This window comes from Pipistrellus hanaki (genome assembly GCF_964339955.1).
Source record: "Pipistrellus hanaki genome assembly, chromosome: 1".
Taxonomy (NCBI): Eukaryota; Metazoa; Chordata; class Mammalia; order Chiroptera; family Vespertilionidae; genus Pipistrellus; species Pipistrellus hanaki.
In genome coordinates, this window is record NC_140503.1 from 179665897 (window position 1) to 179681967 (window position 16071).

Here is a 16071-nt window from a genome sequence, read left to right on the forward strand (position 1 = left end):
CCACCCATGCATGAATTCATGCACCAGGCCTCTAATATGTATATATGTATATGTATACACACACACACACACACACACACACACACACACACACTGAGTGGCCATATTATTATGCATTCAGAGATCATAATAATCTGGCCACTCAGTGTAATGCATACTTAAAACTTCATACTTTTATATGTTGGATAATTTTATATTATTTTTCATAGCTTCATAGAATTGCATTTATTTTGCTCACAGTGACTTCATGCCTCCAGACATCATCTTCCACTTGCCACCATCTGTTGGTAAAGGGAAAGTATGGAGTGTAACACTTCACACTTCTCAGCAATAGGGTGTATTGAGATCCTCTTTGTCATCACTTTTGACATTGCTTAAAGGAATTAACATGCGGCTACTGGCATTCTCACTTCCCATTTTAGGACTTTTGGGCGAGATATGTTTCTTAAAAACTCTATCCAGCCTATTAATAATGGACAAGAGATGGCGTCATATTAGCACACTGGGCCTTGAAGATTATGGTCCCCGGGGGTTCTGAAGAGCAAATATAGAGTACATCTCATGTCTTGGAAAGGGAGCAAATTCTATAATGAATTTTTAAGTTAGCAATTTGTTTAGTCTCCTGGGACCCTGGCAGCTTGCGGAGGTTATGGGGGTAAAAAGCACCTGCCGAGAGGAATTTCTCAGTCAGAACCAACATTTAAAGTAGTGGTGTGTTAATGCTTAAAAAGAAATCTGCATGCATTTTTTATGGCTTCTAGCTTTTGCAGCTGGATCTCACAAATGATGCTCCCCGAGGCTGAGCCAGCTCGCCATTTTCCAGGCTCCAGTTTCCATTATTTATGTCCTTTCCAATAGCGTCTATGGCACATTTAAAGACGTAGCTTTGTTAAAAGTACAGGCCAGTACCTGAATGGAGGCATGTGGCAAAGGACATGGAGTCTCCATTTTTTAAACCTTGCTATTTTTATTTAGGAATAGTCAGTGATTTCACTCATAATCAAATACATTTTCAAGGATTTCGAGTTCATGGGGCTGTTCTTTGAAAAACGAACGCTTATGTGATTAGTGTTTGATTAAATGTTCACAGAGGAGAGTTTTCATCACAATGTCAAGTAAAGATGTATCATAAAAAAAAAATTAGATGAGAACTCAAAGGTAATTGAAGATCCCCTGAGTCTTTATGATATTAGCACAGAATTAACTTGAATTTGAAAAAGGAAACCTAGAATTTTGGCAGTCTTTAGCAATGGTTAAAGAAGTTCCCGTGGATCGTGTTTTTCTAAGGGGCGACAAATATGGGAATATAATCGACATGGAATATATAACAGATCCCTTAGCAGGGAAGGAGAGGTGGACCGTTGCTCTAAGACAGGCTGACTAACTCCTGGCGCCTTGTGTGACAGGGTACCTGTGAGCCCCACATCCCTGTGGTAAATCTCGGCTCCTCCTGGGAATGGTCCTCTCATGTCAGGCATTTCCAAAGGCGGTGTGTTCTTGTGCTCAGAAACGTATCCTCTCAAACTCTTTTGTTCTTGCCTCCTCACCAGGCTTTTTCTTCTGCTCGGGTGGGATGTCTCTGGGCACAGAGCCGTTTCTACGCTGTGCGTGTACTGTGGGACAGGGCGGTCTTCTTCTCCTGTCCTTCGGTGTCATGGTTAAACCTTCTCTCCATCCTGATTCAAAGCCAGAGCCTCGGACTGTGCAGGAGACAGATTCTTTCCCACCTCGTTCAGCTCCTTGCCTTCCCTCTTCTGGGCACCCTTGCCAGAAAAGAGCAGCTTCTTCCTCAGTCATAAACATGATCCTCTGTGATGATCAATTCTCACGGGGATTGAATCCTATAAGGATCATCAGGTCCCCAATTCTGCAAACCACAGTCTAGTTAGGACACAGGATACCCTGCTACAGACTCAGTTTTACTTGAAAAACAGGACATGTAAGTACACTAGTCAGTACAATAGTGAGGTTTCAGACAAGCTTAAATGGCAAACAGGATTCATCTAAGGAACTTCAATACCTTTTGACTGACCTTTGAGGTTCTCTGCTGGCTGTGATAAACAGAACTTTACTTATTTATTCCTCATTCCTCTGTGCTCACTGGAACACTGTAAAAAAGATGTAAAGACTGCAGAAACTTAAAAATGGAACATTCACTATTTCTACGCTCAAGAAGTAACCCCTTAAAAAGTATCTATCATATATGTGCTTTTCTTCTCTATGTCTGTCTCTCTCCACACACATACATACACACACACACACACACACACACACACACACACACACAATCGTTCTGTATGTTGTGTAATATATTTTATTTTTTCCAATTACACACTCTTTTTATGGCACACAAAGATCAGTATTGGGTAGATATTGCCACAGTGATACTGAGGAATAAGCCACCCTAAAACTTCCAGTTTAAAACAACTTCTTTTCTCCTGGGTCTGCTGGTCGGCTGGCTTACTCCCAGGCCTGCAGGTTGGCTGCGGCTGCCTGATCTAGGTTTTGCCGACTGGCAGCTCTGCTTCACACTGCAGGTGACCTTGGGCCCTTCCGCTCCAGGCGCTCTCATTCTCCTCCTAGGACCAGTTACCAACAGGCAATGGGTGAGTGCCAGAGGGCATACCTGAGCATCTGAACACAGTTGTTATGTCATATCTGCTGACATCTCATTGACCAAATAAAAGTTCACAACAAAGCCAGAGTCCAGGAGTAAGGAAATATATTTCTTCTTCTGGGAGAGCAATTGCAAAGTGATATGTCAAAGGCCATGGATGTATGTGTGTGTGTGTGTGTGTGTGTGAGAGAGAGAGAGAGAGAGAGAGAGAGAGAGAGATTGAGGCTGATAATTTACCACACTGCTCTCTGACATTTCACAGCTGATCCCTCCTTACCCACGATGTTCTAGCTGTATGGGGCCTTTTCTCTGTTCCTTGAACACAACAAATCCCTCCCCACTCTAGGACTATTTACACTACATTACACTCTGCTATAAATTTATTGGTAGCTTTAGCACTAAAGTTTGCTTTCCAGAGTATTCCAGTAACATGACACCCAATCCTTTTCTTTCTTCATTTTTTTTTTTTCCCTTTATTTTTGATGATCGTTAGGGCATTCATTGACTTTAGGATGTATCTGAAAGCCTTTCAGATTCACTGTGGAATCAATAAAACACTTTTTATTTTCCTCTGATACTGCGAAACCTGCCAAAAGATGACAGACAAATTAATTTGCTGTCCATCTGCTCAATAGGAATAATGAGCAGTGGGTAGAACACTATGAGGATAACAAGTTTAATGGAACTTTAGAATTGGGAGTTGAGATTAATTTGGATTTTGTGATCTTCTTGATGTAGTAGATGTTACATTCTGAGCATTTATAAGTTAATTTGTTTTTCTTTATTCACATTGTATTTTACTGATTTTTTTTACAGAGAGGAAGAGAGAGGGATAGAGAGTTGGAAACATCGATGAGAGAGATTCATCGATCAGCTGCCTCTTGCACACCTCCTACTGGGGATGTGCCCACAACCAAGGTACATGCTCTTGACTGGAATCCAACCCGGGACCTTTCAGTCCGCAGGCTGATGCTCTATCCACTGAGCCAAACTGGTTTCGGCTATTCACATTGTAAACATATCCGTGTTCAGTGCTTGAGGGCTCATGTGCCTCATGCATCCCAGGCACCCTGTGGAGCATTCTGAGCCTCCGGAGGAACAGGGTTTGTGAAGGTGGAAGGTCAGGTGTAACATGCACATCTGGGGGAGGTTTGGCCCAGGAGGCACTCCAGCCCCAGGTTCATGTATGAAAGGGACCAGTGGAGGAACTCAGGGCCTTGCACCTTTACGTCTGAGAGGAGGAGGAAAGGAGACGCTGGGATGACAGGGAGAAGCCATGCAGCTTCCTTACCCTGCTGGCTTAGGGAGAGTGTGCGAGAACCACTTTCCTGGCGGTGACTTCCCAGCAGGCCCAGGACTGTGGGCTCCTGCACAGTGTGTAGCACATTAACAAACAGTCGGTACATCACCGAGGGCTTTTGGCAAGTCAGACACTATACTAAAGGCTTTATACCTGAACTCCTTTGACCCTCATAATTTACCTACGACTGTGGCAGAAGCAGTGAGCATCACTGACATCTGGATCAGGAGCAATCTGTGAAGCCATCCTGGGCCCCTGTTGGAGATCGGAGAGCCCTAACCTCCCGAAAGCCCTGGCTGATTCTATCAACTAGGAAGCTCACGCTATTTTTAGCATTTATCCATCCAGGGTTCACCTGGCGCAGGCACCTGCCTCTCCCTATGTCACATTCCTATCACTGTCCATGGACGCAGCTGCACTCTTGCCTAAATAGCTCCGTGCCCTCGGATCGGATAACCAGGCTTATGTCACTCAGCCAGTCATCTCCTCTCTGGCCCACCTGCTCCTTTCCTGGGACTGGAGGGGAGTACAAGGAAGTGGGAACCCTCTGAAGGCGGGAACTAGGGTGGATGAAGCAGGTGGGCTTGAGAGCAGCTTGGTAGGGGCCTTGGCATGGCTTGTCCCACCCTTTGCTGCCAGTCTGACAGCTGATGTGGAAGAACAGAAATAGCAGAACCAGTTAACACTGATGAGTTAGTTTTACAGAAATGCCCCACAGCAACCCCCCCTGTCTTGCCCTGTGAGTTGTTGATAGAATCAAATGAGATGAAGCAGATGAGTCTGTTTTTGTAATCTGTAGTCCTAGCTGTAGGATACGGTTAAGACCATTGGAAGACTGTCTGTTCCAGGGCAAGAATGATTCATTCTCACCCTACTGATGCCAGGCTAGGTCATGTGACCTACTTTGGCCAATAGCATGTGAGTAGACTTGGGTGCACTTCTGGGGAGACCCTTGAGGAGCCAGCACAGGGTTCTCTATCTTCTGCCTTCCCTGCCTCTGTTTTTGTCAGGATGAGCCTCTGTCAGCTTAGGTATCTGGCAACTTCTATGAGCAGGCAAAGTCCATGGCTGACATATGATGGATATTCACATGAGTAAGAAATAAAATATTGTTTTAAACTGAGAATTTTCAGGTTGTTTGATACAGCAGAATAGCCTAGCCTAGCCTGACTGACATAAACTTAAACTCTGGAAGTCTTCGGATATTTCTGGAAATTAGCGCTCAGTTGTAAAACACAATGCCACTATTAATAACCAAGATTGAAACACTTAGGGGGAAAAAATCCTTGGTTTCAGATTAAACAGAAAGTTGCCTTTTTACTCATTGGTGTATCTTTTCTTTTTCTCCATATCTTGTGTTTTGTTTTTAGCAGTATTTTGGATTTTAACTGGCATAGACACATCCCAGTGTGTTTATTTTTACCTTTTCTTTACCTTCAGTGCACACATTGGTTTTATATTAATGTTAGGGGACATGGTCAAACCGACTACAGTAGGTCCTCAGGTTACGTCGGAGATCCGTTCCTGTAGCGTACCGCGATTTTCGCTGTAAGTCGGAACCCACCTACATGAGCACCCATGTCACTCACATGGAGCACATACACAGCAGCAATGAAGTGAAACAGTAAAAAATAAAAATTAAAAAACTAAAATAAAAGAAAGATAACAATTCCTGGCCTTTACTTGTGGTAAATAAATAATAAAAAACATAAAGCACATATGTACATACGTCGAAATGATGGGACATTTTTTAAAATAAATAAATGGGAAATGGCAATGTAACCACAAAACAAGGTACGTCGAGGCCGACATAACCCGAGGTCTATCTGCATTGCCTTTTTAAAAAATGACTTTATAGCCGAAACTGGTTTGGCTCAATGGATAGAGCATCGGCTTGGGGACTGACAGGTCCCGGGTTCGATTCCGGTCAAGGGCATGTACCTTGATTGCGGGCACATCCCCAGTAGGGGGTGTGCAAGAGGCAGCTGATCGATGACTCTCTCTCATCGATGTTTCTAACTATCTCCCTTCCTCTCTGTAAAAAATCAATAAAATACTTAAAAAAATGACTTTATACATTTGTACTTCATTATCTTTTCATATATTATTATTCAAATTATTAAAAATTATCATCTATGAAATAGAATAGGTTATTTGAAGGACAGTTAATAATATCACCATAGTTTATATAATAAATGAAACAATTTAAAAATTAAGAAAAAAAAATTTTTAATTAAGGATTCCTAAAACAGCCACACAGTTAATTTGTTTTTAAGTGAAAATGGAAATGCTTTAAACATACTGTTGAAATTTATTTCATTTACTAAATAACTGTTTATTGAACAAATTCGATTTTGTAAATCAGAGGTGTATAGGATTTATAATACAATATCATGTGACTTGACAGGGGGAAAATAGAGTAAATGATTTTCCAAGGTTGCTTCATATATATGTGGGTGGATAGTTTTTCATATATGAATGTATTTTTATATATGTATGTGTGTGTGTTTTTAGGATTTCTACTGTATTCTTGCACAGAGAGTACAAGAACGATATCAAGAAACATGCAGCTTCCTCGGGTATGCATTTTCCTGTATGTAATTTTTGCAATTTTAGAGGAAAGTAACTGATGTTTGATATTGCTTATTTACAATTCAAGATAATCTAGAAATGTCTATGGTGCGGAAAGCCAGTAGGGTGTGTTGAAAAGTACATGGCCCTGAAGGCATACAGGCCTGGATCTGAATCCCAGTGTTACCAGTTCTTAGTTCTATATTGGGCAAGTTTATATACCTCTTCTAGCCTCAGTTTTCCATCTGTAAGATGGACATAATAGTACATTCCTCCATGTTAGAGATTAAATAAGATAGATGTTTTAAATCTTTACTTTTATCCAGATACCTAGATCAGAGCCTGAAACTTAATTCATGTTCAATAATATTTGTTGAACAAATGAATGATTGAGTGATTAGCATAGGTAAAATAGTAAAATGGTTATATAAAGCCCACGAGTTTGCATCTTTTTCTAGATCCCTTACGCTCTTGTACTGCTCTGTCTATTTTTGAAATACAGCCAAATTAGGTGGTACAGTCATCTGTCAGAAACCAATAGCATATTGTGTGTGTGTGTGTGTGTGCGCGCGCGCGCGCGCACGTGCGTGCATGTGTGTGTTTGCACATGTGCACAGGTATGTAGTTCAGAAGTCTGTTCATTTTATGATTTCATACAACAAATGCATCAGATGAAGCAAGTACATCTTCATGCTTTTAATTTACATGAGACTCACATGTTTACCACAAATGATTTGAAACCAGTCATATAGTGGGCGTGAATTAAACTAGACTGTAAGACAAGATGTGGGAACATTTTAGAAAACAAGGGCAATAATCACCAAGAAGCTGAGAGCCAGAAAGCTTAAAAGCAGCTCCATTGATTTTTTAATTTCATTTATTTTTGGTTTTGTATCGCAGCATTCTGATAGCTCGTTTGTGTCTCCTGATCCATTGGGCTCACTATACCTCAGATTTTCTATTAATATACTACATTTTAAAATAGTGAGGCGCTGGCTTCACTCTGCATCCACTTACGTCGCACAGTGAAGGCTCAGAGGGGTGAGAACTGGGAACTGCGGAGCAGGTCTTTCTCGGTTGCACGGCCTCTTGTCTCTGCTTTGCTCCACACGTGCTCCCTTCTATTGCTGGCTGAGGACTGGCTTCCTTTGCTCTCTTTGGGCATGATTCACTGGAGTTGCCCACAAATGGTGCCCTTGGCTGACAAGACTTCTAACCCAGCATTCATATTTTACTGCCGGAGGCTTTCTATGTCCCTCTTCCAACTTCCTGTGAGAAAAACCATCTGCTTAGGCCAGTCCAGCCTTGGGTCAGCTGTCCAGTTCAGGGGTAGCCAGAGGCTAAAAGGAACATGGCTTCAGAGCCTGCAGAGGGAAAGTGGGAGGACCATGACGATTGCCTGATGCCCAGTACCTGAGGGCATTTCACAGCATTCTTTCAAGAAAGAAATTAAAGGGATTCCATTTTTAAAAATTCATAATATTACAAGTTATTATTCTTTAAAACCAGATTTGTTTGGGCAGGTACCTCATCTCCAAAGAATAAAGGTAAAATTGGGAGTTGTAGAGTGTTACTAAGCCCAGTCTCCTAGCAGGAATTATAAATTGATGACATCCCAGAATTCTAAAGCAAATTCTGAGAAAAAGCTATACCTAGGGCTGACATTATAAGTAATGACTTGAAGTTCCATGGAAAGCTAGAACCTGGAAATTCATTAACAATGAAGGAAGAATCATTTCAGAGACTAAGTTGAAACATTATGAAAGACTAGCAAATATATAAAAATAAACACCAGGTGTGCCTATTAGACCAGAAAAGGACTGTAGTTCAGGGAAAGGGGACTTAAAGTAATTTGGCTAAGATAAAAAATCCAACGTTCATACTCAATTTTTAAAAAAGGAGATGCTTTAATTATTTTAATTTCAAGAGGCATTCTGCAGATGATAAAGAAATACAGTGGAGCTCTTTTGTTATCAGCTGAACGTTGCTGTCCTGTTGCAAATGTATATCTTGAAGTCCTCTCTGCTCCTTCCCCTGCAGTGTGACTGAATTTGGAAATGGGGTCCTTTAGGAAGTAAAGTTGAATGAGGCCTTAAGGATGGGGCCCTGATCTGATAAGGTTAGTGTCCTTCTAAGAAAAGATGCCAGAGAGGTCACTAGTGCAGTCTCTCTGCGTCCACACTCATGCACTGAGGAGAGGCCAGGTGGGGACATAGCGAGAAGGTGGCCATCTGCGAGCCTGGAGGAGAGCCATCACCAGGAACCAAATCAGCCAGCACCTTGGCCTTGAACTTCTAGTCTCCAGAACTGTGAGGAAATAAATTTCTGTTGTTTACATGATCTAATCTATAGTATTTTATGGCAGGCAATAATATCCTTCAAATCTTTTTTTTGTCATGAAATTTGTTATCTACACAGTATTGTTATGCTCTCCATGAATTTTCCCCAGGCCAAAACATAAAACCTGTACTGTTTCCTGGAGCACTCTGAGTAAGAAAGCTAATGAATTTCTTTTTGAAATGTGTAAATGCTGTCAACATCTTTCTTAAGTCAGAGGTAGATTGCCTCTGGTTGTCCCAATAGGGTGTATGAATGAGGAGACTGTGATGGCCAAAAATTGAGTTAAGGTGTTGTTTTGTTTTGTTTTTAACACACACACACACACACACACACACACATATATATATATATATATATATATTTTTTTTTAAATTTTCATATCATGTGACTTACTTTATTGATTTTTTACAGAGAGGAAGGGAGAGGGATAGAGTTAGAAACATCAATGAGAGAGAAACATCGATCAGCTGCCTCCTGCACACCTCTTACTGGGGATGTGCCTGCAACCAAGGTACATGCCCCTGATCAGAATTGAACCTGGGACCCTTCAGTCCACAGGCTGACACTGTATCCACTGGGCCAAACGGGTCAGGGCCATAAATATATTTTTATAGTTACATATTAATGTGTCTGTTTGGAAATGCAATGCAAGTTTTAAGCCCATAAACCACACAGCTGCCTTTCTCAGTTCTGCTAAACTGTTGCTTATTGTAGTCAAAATATGAGCGTTGGGTTACTTTAAGGCACATGGGCAGCCAGAGGAATAAAAGGCCATTGCCAGGACGTCTCAAGAATCCATGATCCTGCCACATGACTGTCAAGGAACAGGGGGCATATTGCATAGACTTGCTGACTGAGTGGTCGAGGTCCTTAGGCATGGTAAAGTGATTTGATCAGAGACTGGAGTGAATTTTAGCCATAGACCGCTCACTTGTTCATATTTTATCATCCAGTGAGCAAAGTCCAAAAAATACATCTGGTAAGGTCTTAGTATCCACAACTTTTAATCAGAGGTTGGCCTGCAGGCCACTTCTGGCCTGCAGGTCTTTTTTGTTGTTTTTGTTGTTGTTGCTAACATTTAAACACTTAATGATCTCTCATGAAAATCAGGCCTTTTTGGCTTCTTTAAAAAAAAAACAAAAAACTGAAGAGCTGGCTGGGTCAGGATAAGGTATACCCTTTGAGACAGATCTCTAAGTCCCCAGTCTCTACCAATCCCTAATGTCTTTTATCTGTGCCATTCCTCTCACTCATAACACTTGTGGGTCCTTTGAGGTCAGAGGCTTTTTAAAAAAGTAGCTCTAAACCAACCTCCTTTTTCTCAAAAGCCATTAGGAAGCCATAGCACAACAACAAGCTCAAATACTGTAAATCAGTCAACTCTAGGCATTATTTACAAATGAAATGTGAAAGCGATCTATTAGAATGGTGGTTAATGTGTAAAACAAACAAACAGAACCCCACAAACCCATCCCCGGGCAAAAAGAAACAGTCCCTCGAAGAAGATTGGTCTTTGCGGTTTCAAAAGTAGTATTTGCCTTTCTACTTGATATTTACCGTAGAAACATCCTAGATTTTATTAAATGAGGCACAAGAAGCCTGCTCCATAGCCACTCTGAGGGCTCAGCAGTACTGCTAGGTGGTGGCGGCATGGACAGCCTCCGGGTGTAATAAAGGCGGGAAAGGAGCGACTGGGCAGGGAAAGAAAAGAGAAGGGATGCGCCTCATAGGGTTCCATGACCAGTTCTTTAAAAACCCACGTGAAGATTCACTTTTGTTCCAGACTTGTTGTTGTTCATTAATCCAGCAGGTGGTGCTCTCGAATGCCAAATAAACCTCAGTCCTTAATTTTAAAAAATTACGTTGCTCGAAACTTCCAGTATTGACAGTTATCAAAACTGGAAAGGTCACATGCCCGACTACTCCTTATCTGACAATATATATTAAATAACTAGATGAAATAATTTTATTAGAAGGGTGCACTTTAGGAGGAAGATTGGAGACATTTAAATTATGTCCCCTTCAGTTTTCTTAAAAATGTCTTTATAGTTCATGAAGTATACATTTTAAAAATCAAGAGACTCACAATGAATATTTATTCCAAAAGAAATCTATGTTTACACATCCGTCGCCTCGTTTCCTTGGACTGAAACTGGTCCCCTCTTAGAGCCATCTGTCCCCGGCCGGTTGCGTGCCTGTGGGAGGCTGAGGAGAGTTCATTGGGAGCGTCAGGTTTTCTGCGTTCAGCCTGCTCTCATAAGACGTGCCTTCGCTCCATCCTCCACATGTTGGGCACCTCCATCTTCTGGGAACCCCTCAGAAGCGAGGTCTGGCCTATTCACCCCAGCATCCTGCTTTCCTCTTGGTTGCCTCCAAACATCATTCTTGGATACACTTGACATTATGCCCAATCTCCTAGCCCCTGGAAATGAATTTAGATTCTGGGGGGGGGGGGGGAAAGTCTCTAATTTTTAGCACATTATAAATGAAAGGGGAAACGTAAGTGACATGAGGAGAAGTATGTATTGGGAGCTGTGTTCTCAAAGATTTGGTATTTAATGAACACTAGAGGTCCGGTGCACAACATTTGTGCAATGGGGGTGGGAGGCCCTCGGCCCGATCTGCGCCCTCTCGCGGGCCGGGAGCCCGGGGTGAGCGGGCCTGAGGCAGCAGGGGGACAGGACATCATTAGTGCTGCTGCAGAGGCGGGAGAGGCTCCCACCACCACCGCTGAGCTTGCCAGCAGTGAGCCCAGCTTCTGGTGAGCTCCCACAGGGGGAGCACACTGACCACCAGGGGGCAGCTCCTGTGTTGAGTGTCTGCCCCCTGGTGGTCAGTGTGGATCATAGCAAGCAGTCATTCCACCGTTTGGTCAATTTGCATATTAGCCTTTTATTACATAGGAAATTACAACAAACAACAGCGTGAATGGAGCAACATTGCATTTTTTTAAATTTCTCTATTGATTAAGGTGTTACATATGTGTCCTTATTGCCCCATTGCCCCCTTCCCCCCCCAACTCCTCCACTCATGCCCTCACCTCCCTAGTGTCCGTGACCACTGGTTAGGTTTATATGCACGCATACAAGTCCTTTTGTTGATCTCTCCTCTTTTCCCCACCCTCTCCTACCTTCCCTCTGAGGTTTGACAGTCTTATCGATGCTTCCCTGTCTCCGGGTCTGTTTTTGTTCATCAGTTTATGTTTTTCATCATTTCCCCTAGATGAGTGAGACCATGTGATACAAGAAATACACTTATAAGAACCGAAAATGAGACAAGCAATAATGGTTATTCTTGCTTCCAGTTCTTCGTTGCCTCCTGCTCTGTGCTCTGGGACAACCTCCTGCTGGGGTTTGCTGTGCCTCTCTGTGGCCAGCTGCCTGCCTGCTCTCTGCCCTGGCTGCCATCCCTAACAGCATCACCTGGGGCACATCCTCCACTCCACTGGCTGCAGCGGGATCCCCCTTCCTGCTGCTGGGTTAACCTGCCAAATAATTGTCTTCCTTTCTTTTATCTTATCTCTTTCTTTCTTTTTTTAATCCTCACACAAAGATATTTTTCCCCATTGATTTTTAGAGAGAATGTAAGGAAGGGGAAAAGGAAGGGTTGGGGGCGGGAGAGGAAGAAACATTGATATGAGAGAGACGCATTGATTGGTTGCCTCCTGCACGCACCTGAAGGGGGGCAGGGGATTGAACCTGAAGCTCAGGCTTGTGCCCTCGACTGGGAATGGAACCCATTACCCTTCAATGCATAGATTGGTGCTCCACCCACCGAGCAACACTGGCCAGGGCATACTTGCCCTCCTTTCAATCACTGGACCTGCGGCTTTAGGGAAAGAGCTGTCCAGCTGCACTGAGCAGAGTGTGTGATTGCCACCTGGGTGTGTGCAGAACGGTTGTATTTTAAATTGGACTTGGGAGATGGTCTGTTTCTCCTGACAGACAGCTGGCCTTTCCCGGAGGATCCGCAAAGCTGCCTCTGGGGGTGTTGCCCTGTCATGAAACCTGGGTCCTTTCAGAGCAGGAATCCCCCTCTGGAGGGGGCTGCCATGGCCAAGGTTGTAATAGGAAGCCAGAAAGGTGAGGTGATTATTAGAAGACAGAAAAGAACTCAGAAGTTGTGTCTTCAGAGCAGGCGGTCCCGGCCCCAGGCCAAATACATTGGCATAGTGAGTTATAGGGGCCTATTGAACTGGCAAGCTGCTCATTAGCAGATATGTTACTATTATTGTAGAGGTTTAACAGGATATTCCTATTTACATATATTTAAAAACCAATTTAGGTTTCTGGATGTAACTTTATGCTATGAAGACTTCACTGTTTTGTTAAAAGTTAGCTTCATCAGATTTTACATCCGAGCATTTAAAATGCTGAGGGAAGTAATAAACATTGTATAGTAGAAGTATTCTTGTGCCACTTCATTAATGGTCGAAATGGTTGTGAACATCTGCTACTTTTCATAAATAGCGTTACTAATCACAGGTACAGAAATAGTGTAGGAACTGGCATTTGATCAAGTTCTTAATGAAAATTTTATCTCCAAAATTTTAGTCTGCTCTCCACAAACAGCAACAACAATCTATAATAATAAAAGCAAAATATGCTAATTAGACCAGATGAAGCTGTGGCTGCGAGGGAAGCCCTGGTCCGGGTGCCAGAGGGAAGCCGGTGCCAGCAGCCGGGGGAGGGAGGCCTACTCTTGCATGAATTTCGGGCATCAGGCCTCTAGTTTAAGCAATAAACCAAAATGCTGTGGTCCCAGTGATCCTGATGTCATAATTTTAGGAAAGCCAAAATAAGATCCTTCAACTTGCCAAAGCTGTTTCTTTTAATCTCCTCTAAGAAATAACTCTAGCCGAAACCGGTTTGGTTCAGTGGATACAGCGTTGGCCTGATGACTGAAAGGTCCCAGGTTCGATTCCGGTCAAGGGCACATCCTCAGTAGGGGGTGTGCAAGAGGCAGCTGATCGATGATTCTCTCTCATCGATGTTTCTAACTCTCTATCCCTCTCTCTTCCTCTCTGTTAAAAAATCAATAAAATATATTTTTTTAAAAAGAATACATTGTTGTTGTTTTTTAAAAAAAGAAGTAACTCTATTAACAGCTCTTCAGTTTATTCCACATGGCACATTCTCTCTTTGTAAGAATTATAAATGCTTTTTTCCTATGTATACTGCTTGAGGAAAATGATCAGATCCGTTTTGATGCTTACAGTGTTTTTGGTTTTCTTTTAAAGTTTGCTTAATGGGAACTTTAAAAATCAATGTGATGAATGCATCTTAGGGGCAAGCGCATTAGGCCAGTTGCAGAGTCACACACTGTGATGACAGTCCCCAAATAACAACGTTAGAGTCAAAGAGAATAGCCCGATGGTGGTCGCCCAGGCCAGCGTGAGGGATGTAGCGCCAGGGAGTTTCTTTGTAGTGATGGAACACTTCTGTATCCTGATTTGTTACTGGAATCTACACATGTGGTGAAGCTTCGTAGGACAATAGACAAAAAAAGAAAAAAGAAGAAAAATGTTTAAATGAAAATCTGAATAAGGTCTGTGCCTGACTTAATAATATTGAACAACATAATGTCCTAGTTTTGACAATGTGCTAAGGTGATGTAACATATTACAATATTATTAGGGGAAGCTGGGTTAAAGATCCATGGGAACTCAGTTTTACGTATACAATTTCTTATGAGCCTTAAACTAGTTCAAAAATTATTATTTTTTTTTACTCAGTGGAAAGAAGTTACTAGATATATGAAGAGTTTCTCTCTTTTTTAAGTGCCAGAATGTGAGTTCTGTGAGTACTTATATAAGGCAGTGACACTAAATGCCCTAGGAAAAGAAGGAACATTTTTAATAACCCATAGGGATGTTCCAATAATATTTCCTCAACAATGTTTCCTTTCCGTGCTAGTGTCTTCTCTCCTCCCAATTCATCCAGTCTCTGCCATTCTCCTGTGTTCCTTTATGATACCTGACAGCTCTCTGCATCTCTCTTTCTTTCCTACTGTCTTCTATTCATTGTGTATAATATAATCTCATTATTTCCACAAAATCCAAAACCAGGTCAGTCACTTCCATTTATAGTTATGGTGTATATGCACTTCTGTGAATTTCTGGAAAGAAGAATCCTAATGAGCAGGGGTAGGTGAGACAGAGAAGAGGATTTGTCTGTATTTATATTTTACCGAATTATTCCTTTGGATGGCAGAGTTATTTACAGTGGACACAAGTCCCCAGAGAGCTCACTTTTAGAAGTGTTCTTCAGGATGCTCCTAGGAAGGAACTTGAATAAACAAAAAAACAGGATGGTAATATGTTCTGTAACATTGATCTTGGTCAGAATTAGGTCACACTCAAAATCGCTAATTTTCTCATTCCAATAAAAGACCTCTTGGTACTAAGTGGGTCAAAGAAGTTTCCCCCAGAGTTGTTTGGGATTGATGCATACCTGACTCTTTAGGTCAATGTGTTACGGTTTCAAGACAATAATCCTCAGTTGATTTTTATTCTATCCTTAAAATTGGAAAAAAAAATTGTGGGTGCAAAGGATTTCTAATTAATATTGAAGAATGATTCTACATTGCTTGATTATATAAATACACTTTGGAGATTCTTGGAAATGGCTTGCTAAATTCAATTTCCTTTATAATCGTAGCCACTCTGCAAAGACTTTGGAAGTTTTGGGGTCAAGGGAAGGCCAGAAGAGAATTGTAATTACAGCTACATGGAGAGTCTGTGTAGAATGGAGAAAATGACTTTTTAAGATTAAATATGACACAACAAATAATGACCAAGTGGACCCTGGTACCTACTGGTATCTAACACAGTTGGATGTTGTGGAGTAGTAGTGGTAAAAGATGAGTCACGAAATTAACATCTATGAGACATTAGTCAGGCCCTTTCTGATATCATTCTGTGCCCGCATGTCTTCTCTGCCTTTCATTGAATTTCAAATAGAGAAAAAAAAATTGCCCTGGTTCTAGTGAGCCTTATAAAAATGAATGCAAATGTCTCCGGATGAAGTCCTTATTGATTTAAGACTTGGATAGCACAGCCATTCTTTTCTCTGTCTCACCGGGCATTTTAGAGATATCTTAGGTGATTTTAACTATCCCGAGCGATGCTTTGGGAATCCCAAGCATGTAGACTACTTGAAGTCACGATTTTGTGTGTTTCATGCCATGTCCCTGGAGCTAAAACAGTGTCTGACACACGTGCTCAATAGCTTTTTACTGAGTT

The 16071-nt window shown here is 41.9% G+C and overlaps 1 protein-coding gene across 1 annotated transcript in view; it reads left to right on the plus strand.

Annotated features, from left to right (window-relative positions):
- The window catches only part of LOC311621326 (cyclic nucleotide-binding domain-containing protein 2-like), a gene marked incomplete at its 5' end in the record, with an annotated part of 75354 nt that overhangs the window by 36106 nt on the left and 23177 nt on the right, over positions 1-16071 (plus strand). The window contains one exon of the mRNA XM_084881288.1: positions 6432-6496. Coding sequence (XP_084737414.1) covers positions 6432-6496 — 65 coding nt within the window. The remainder of the gene's footprint in view (positions 1-6431; positions 6497-16071) is intronic.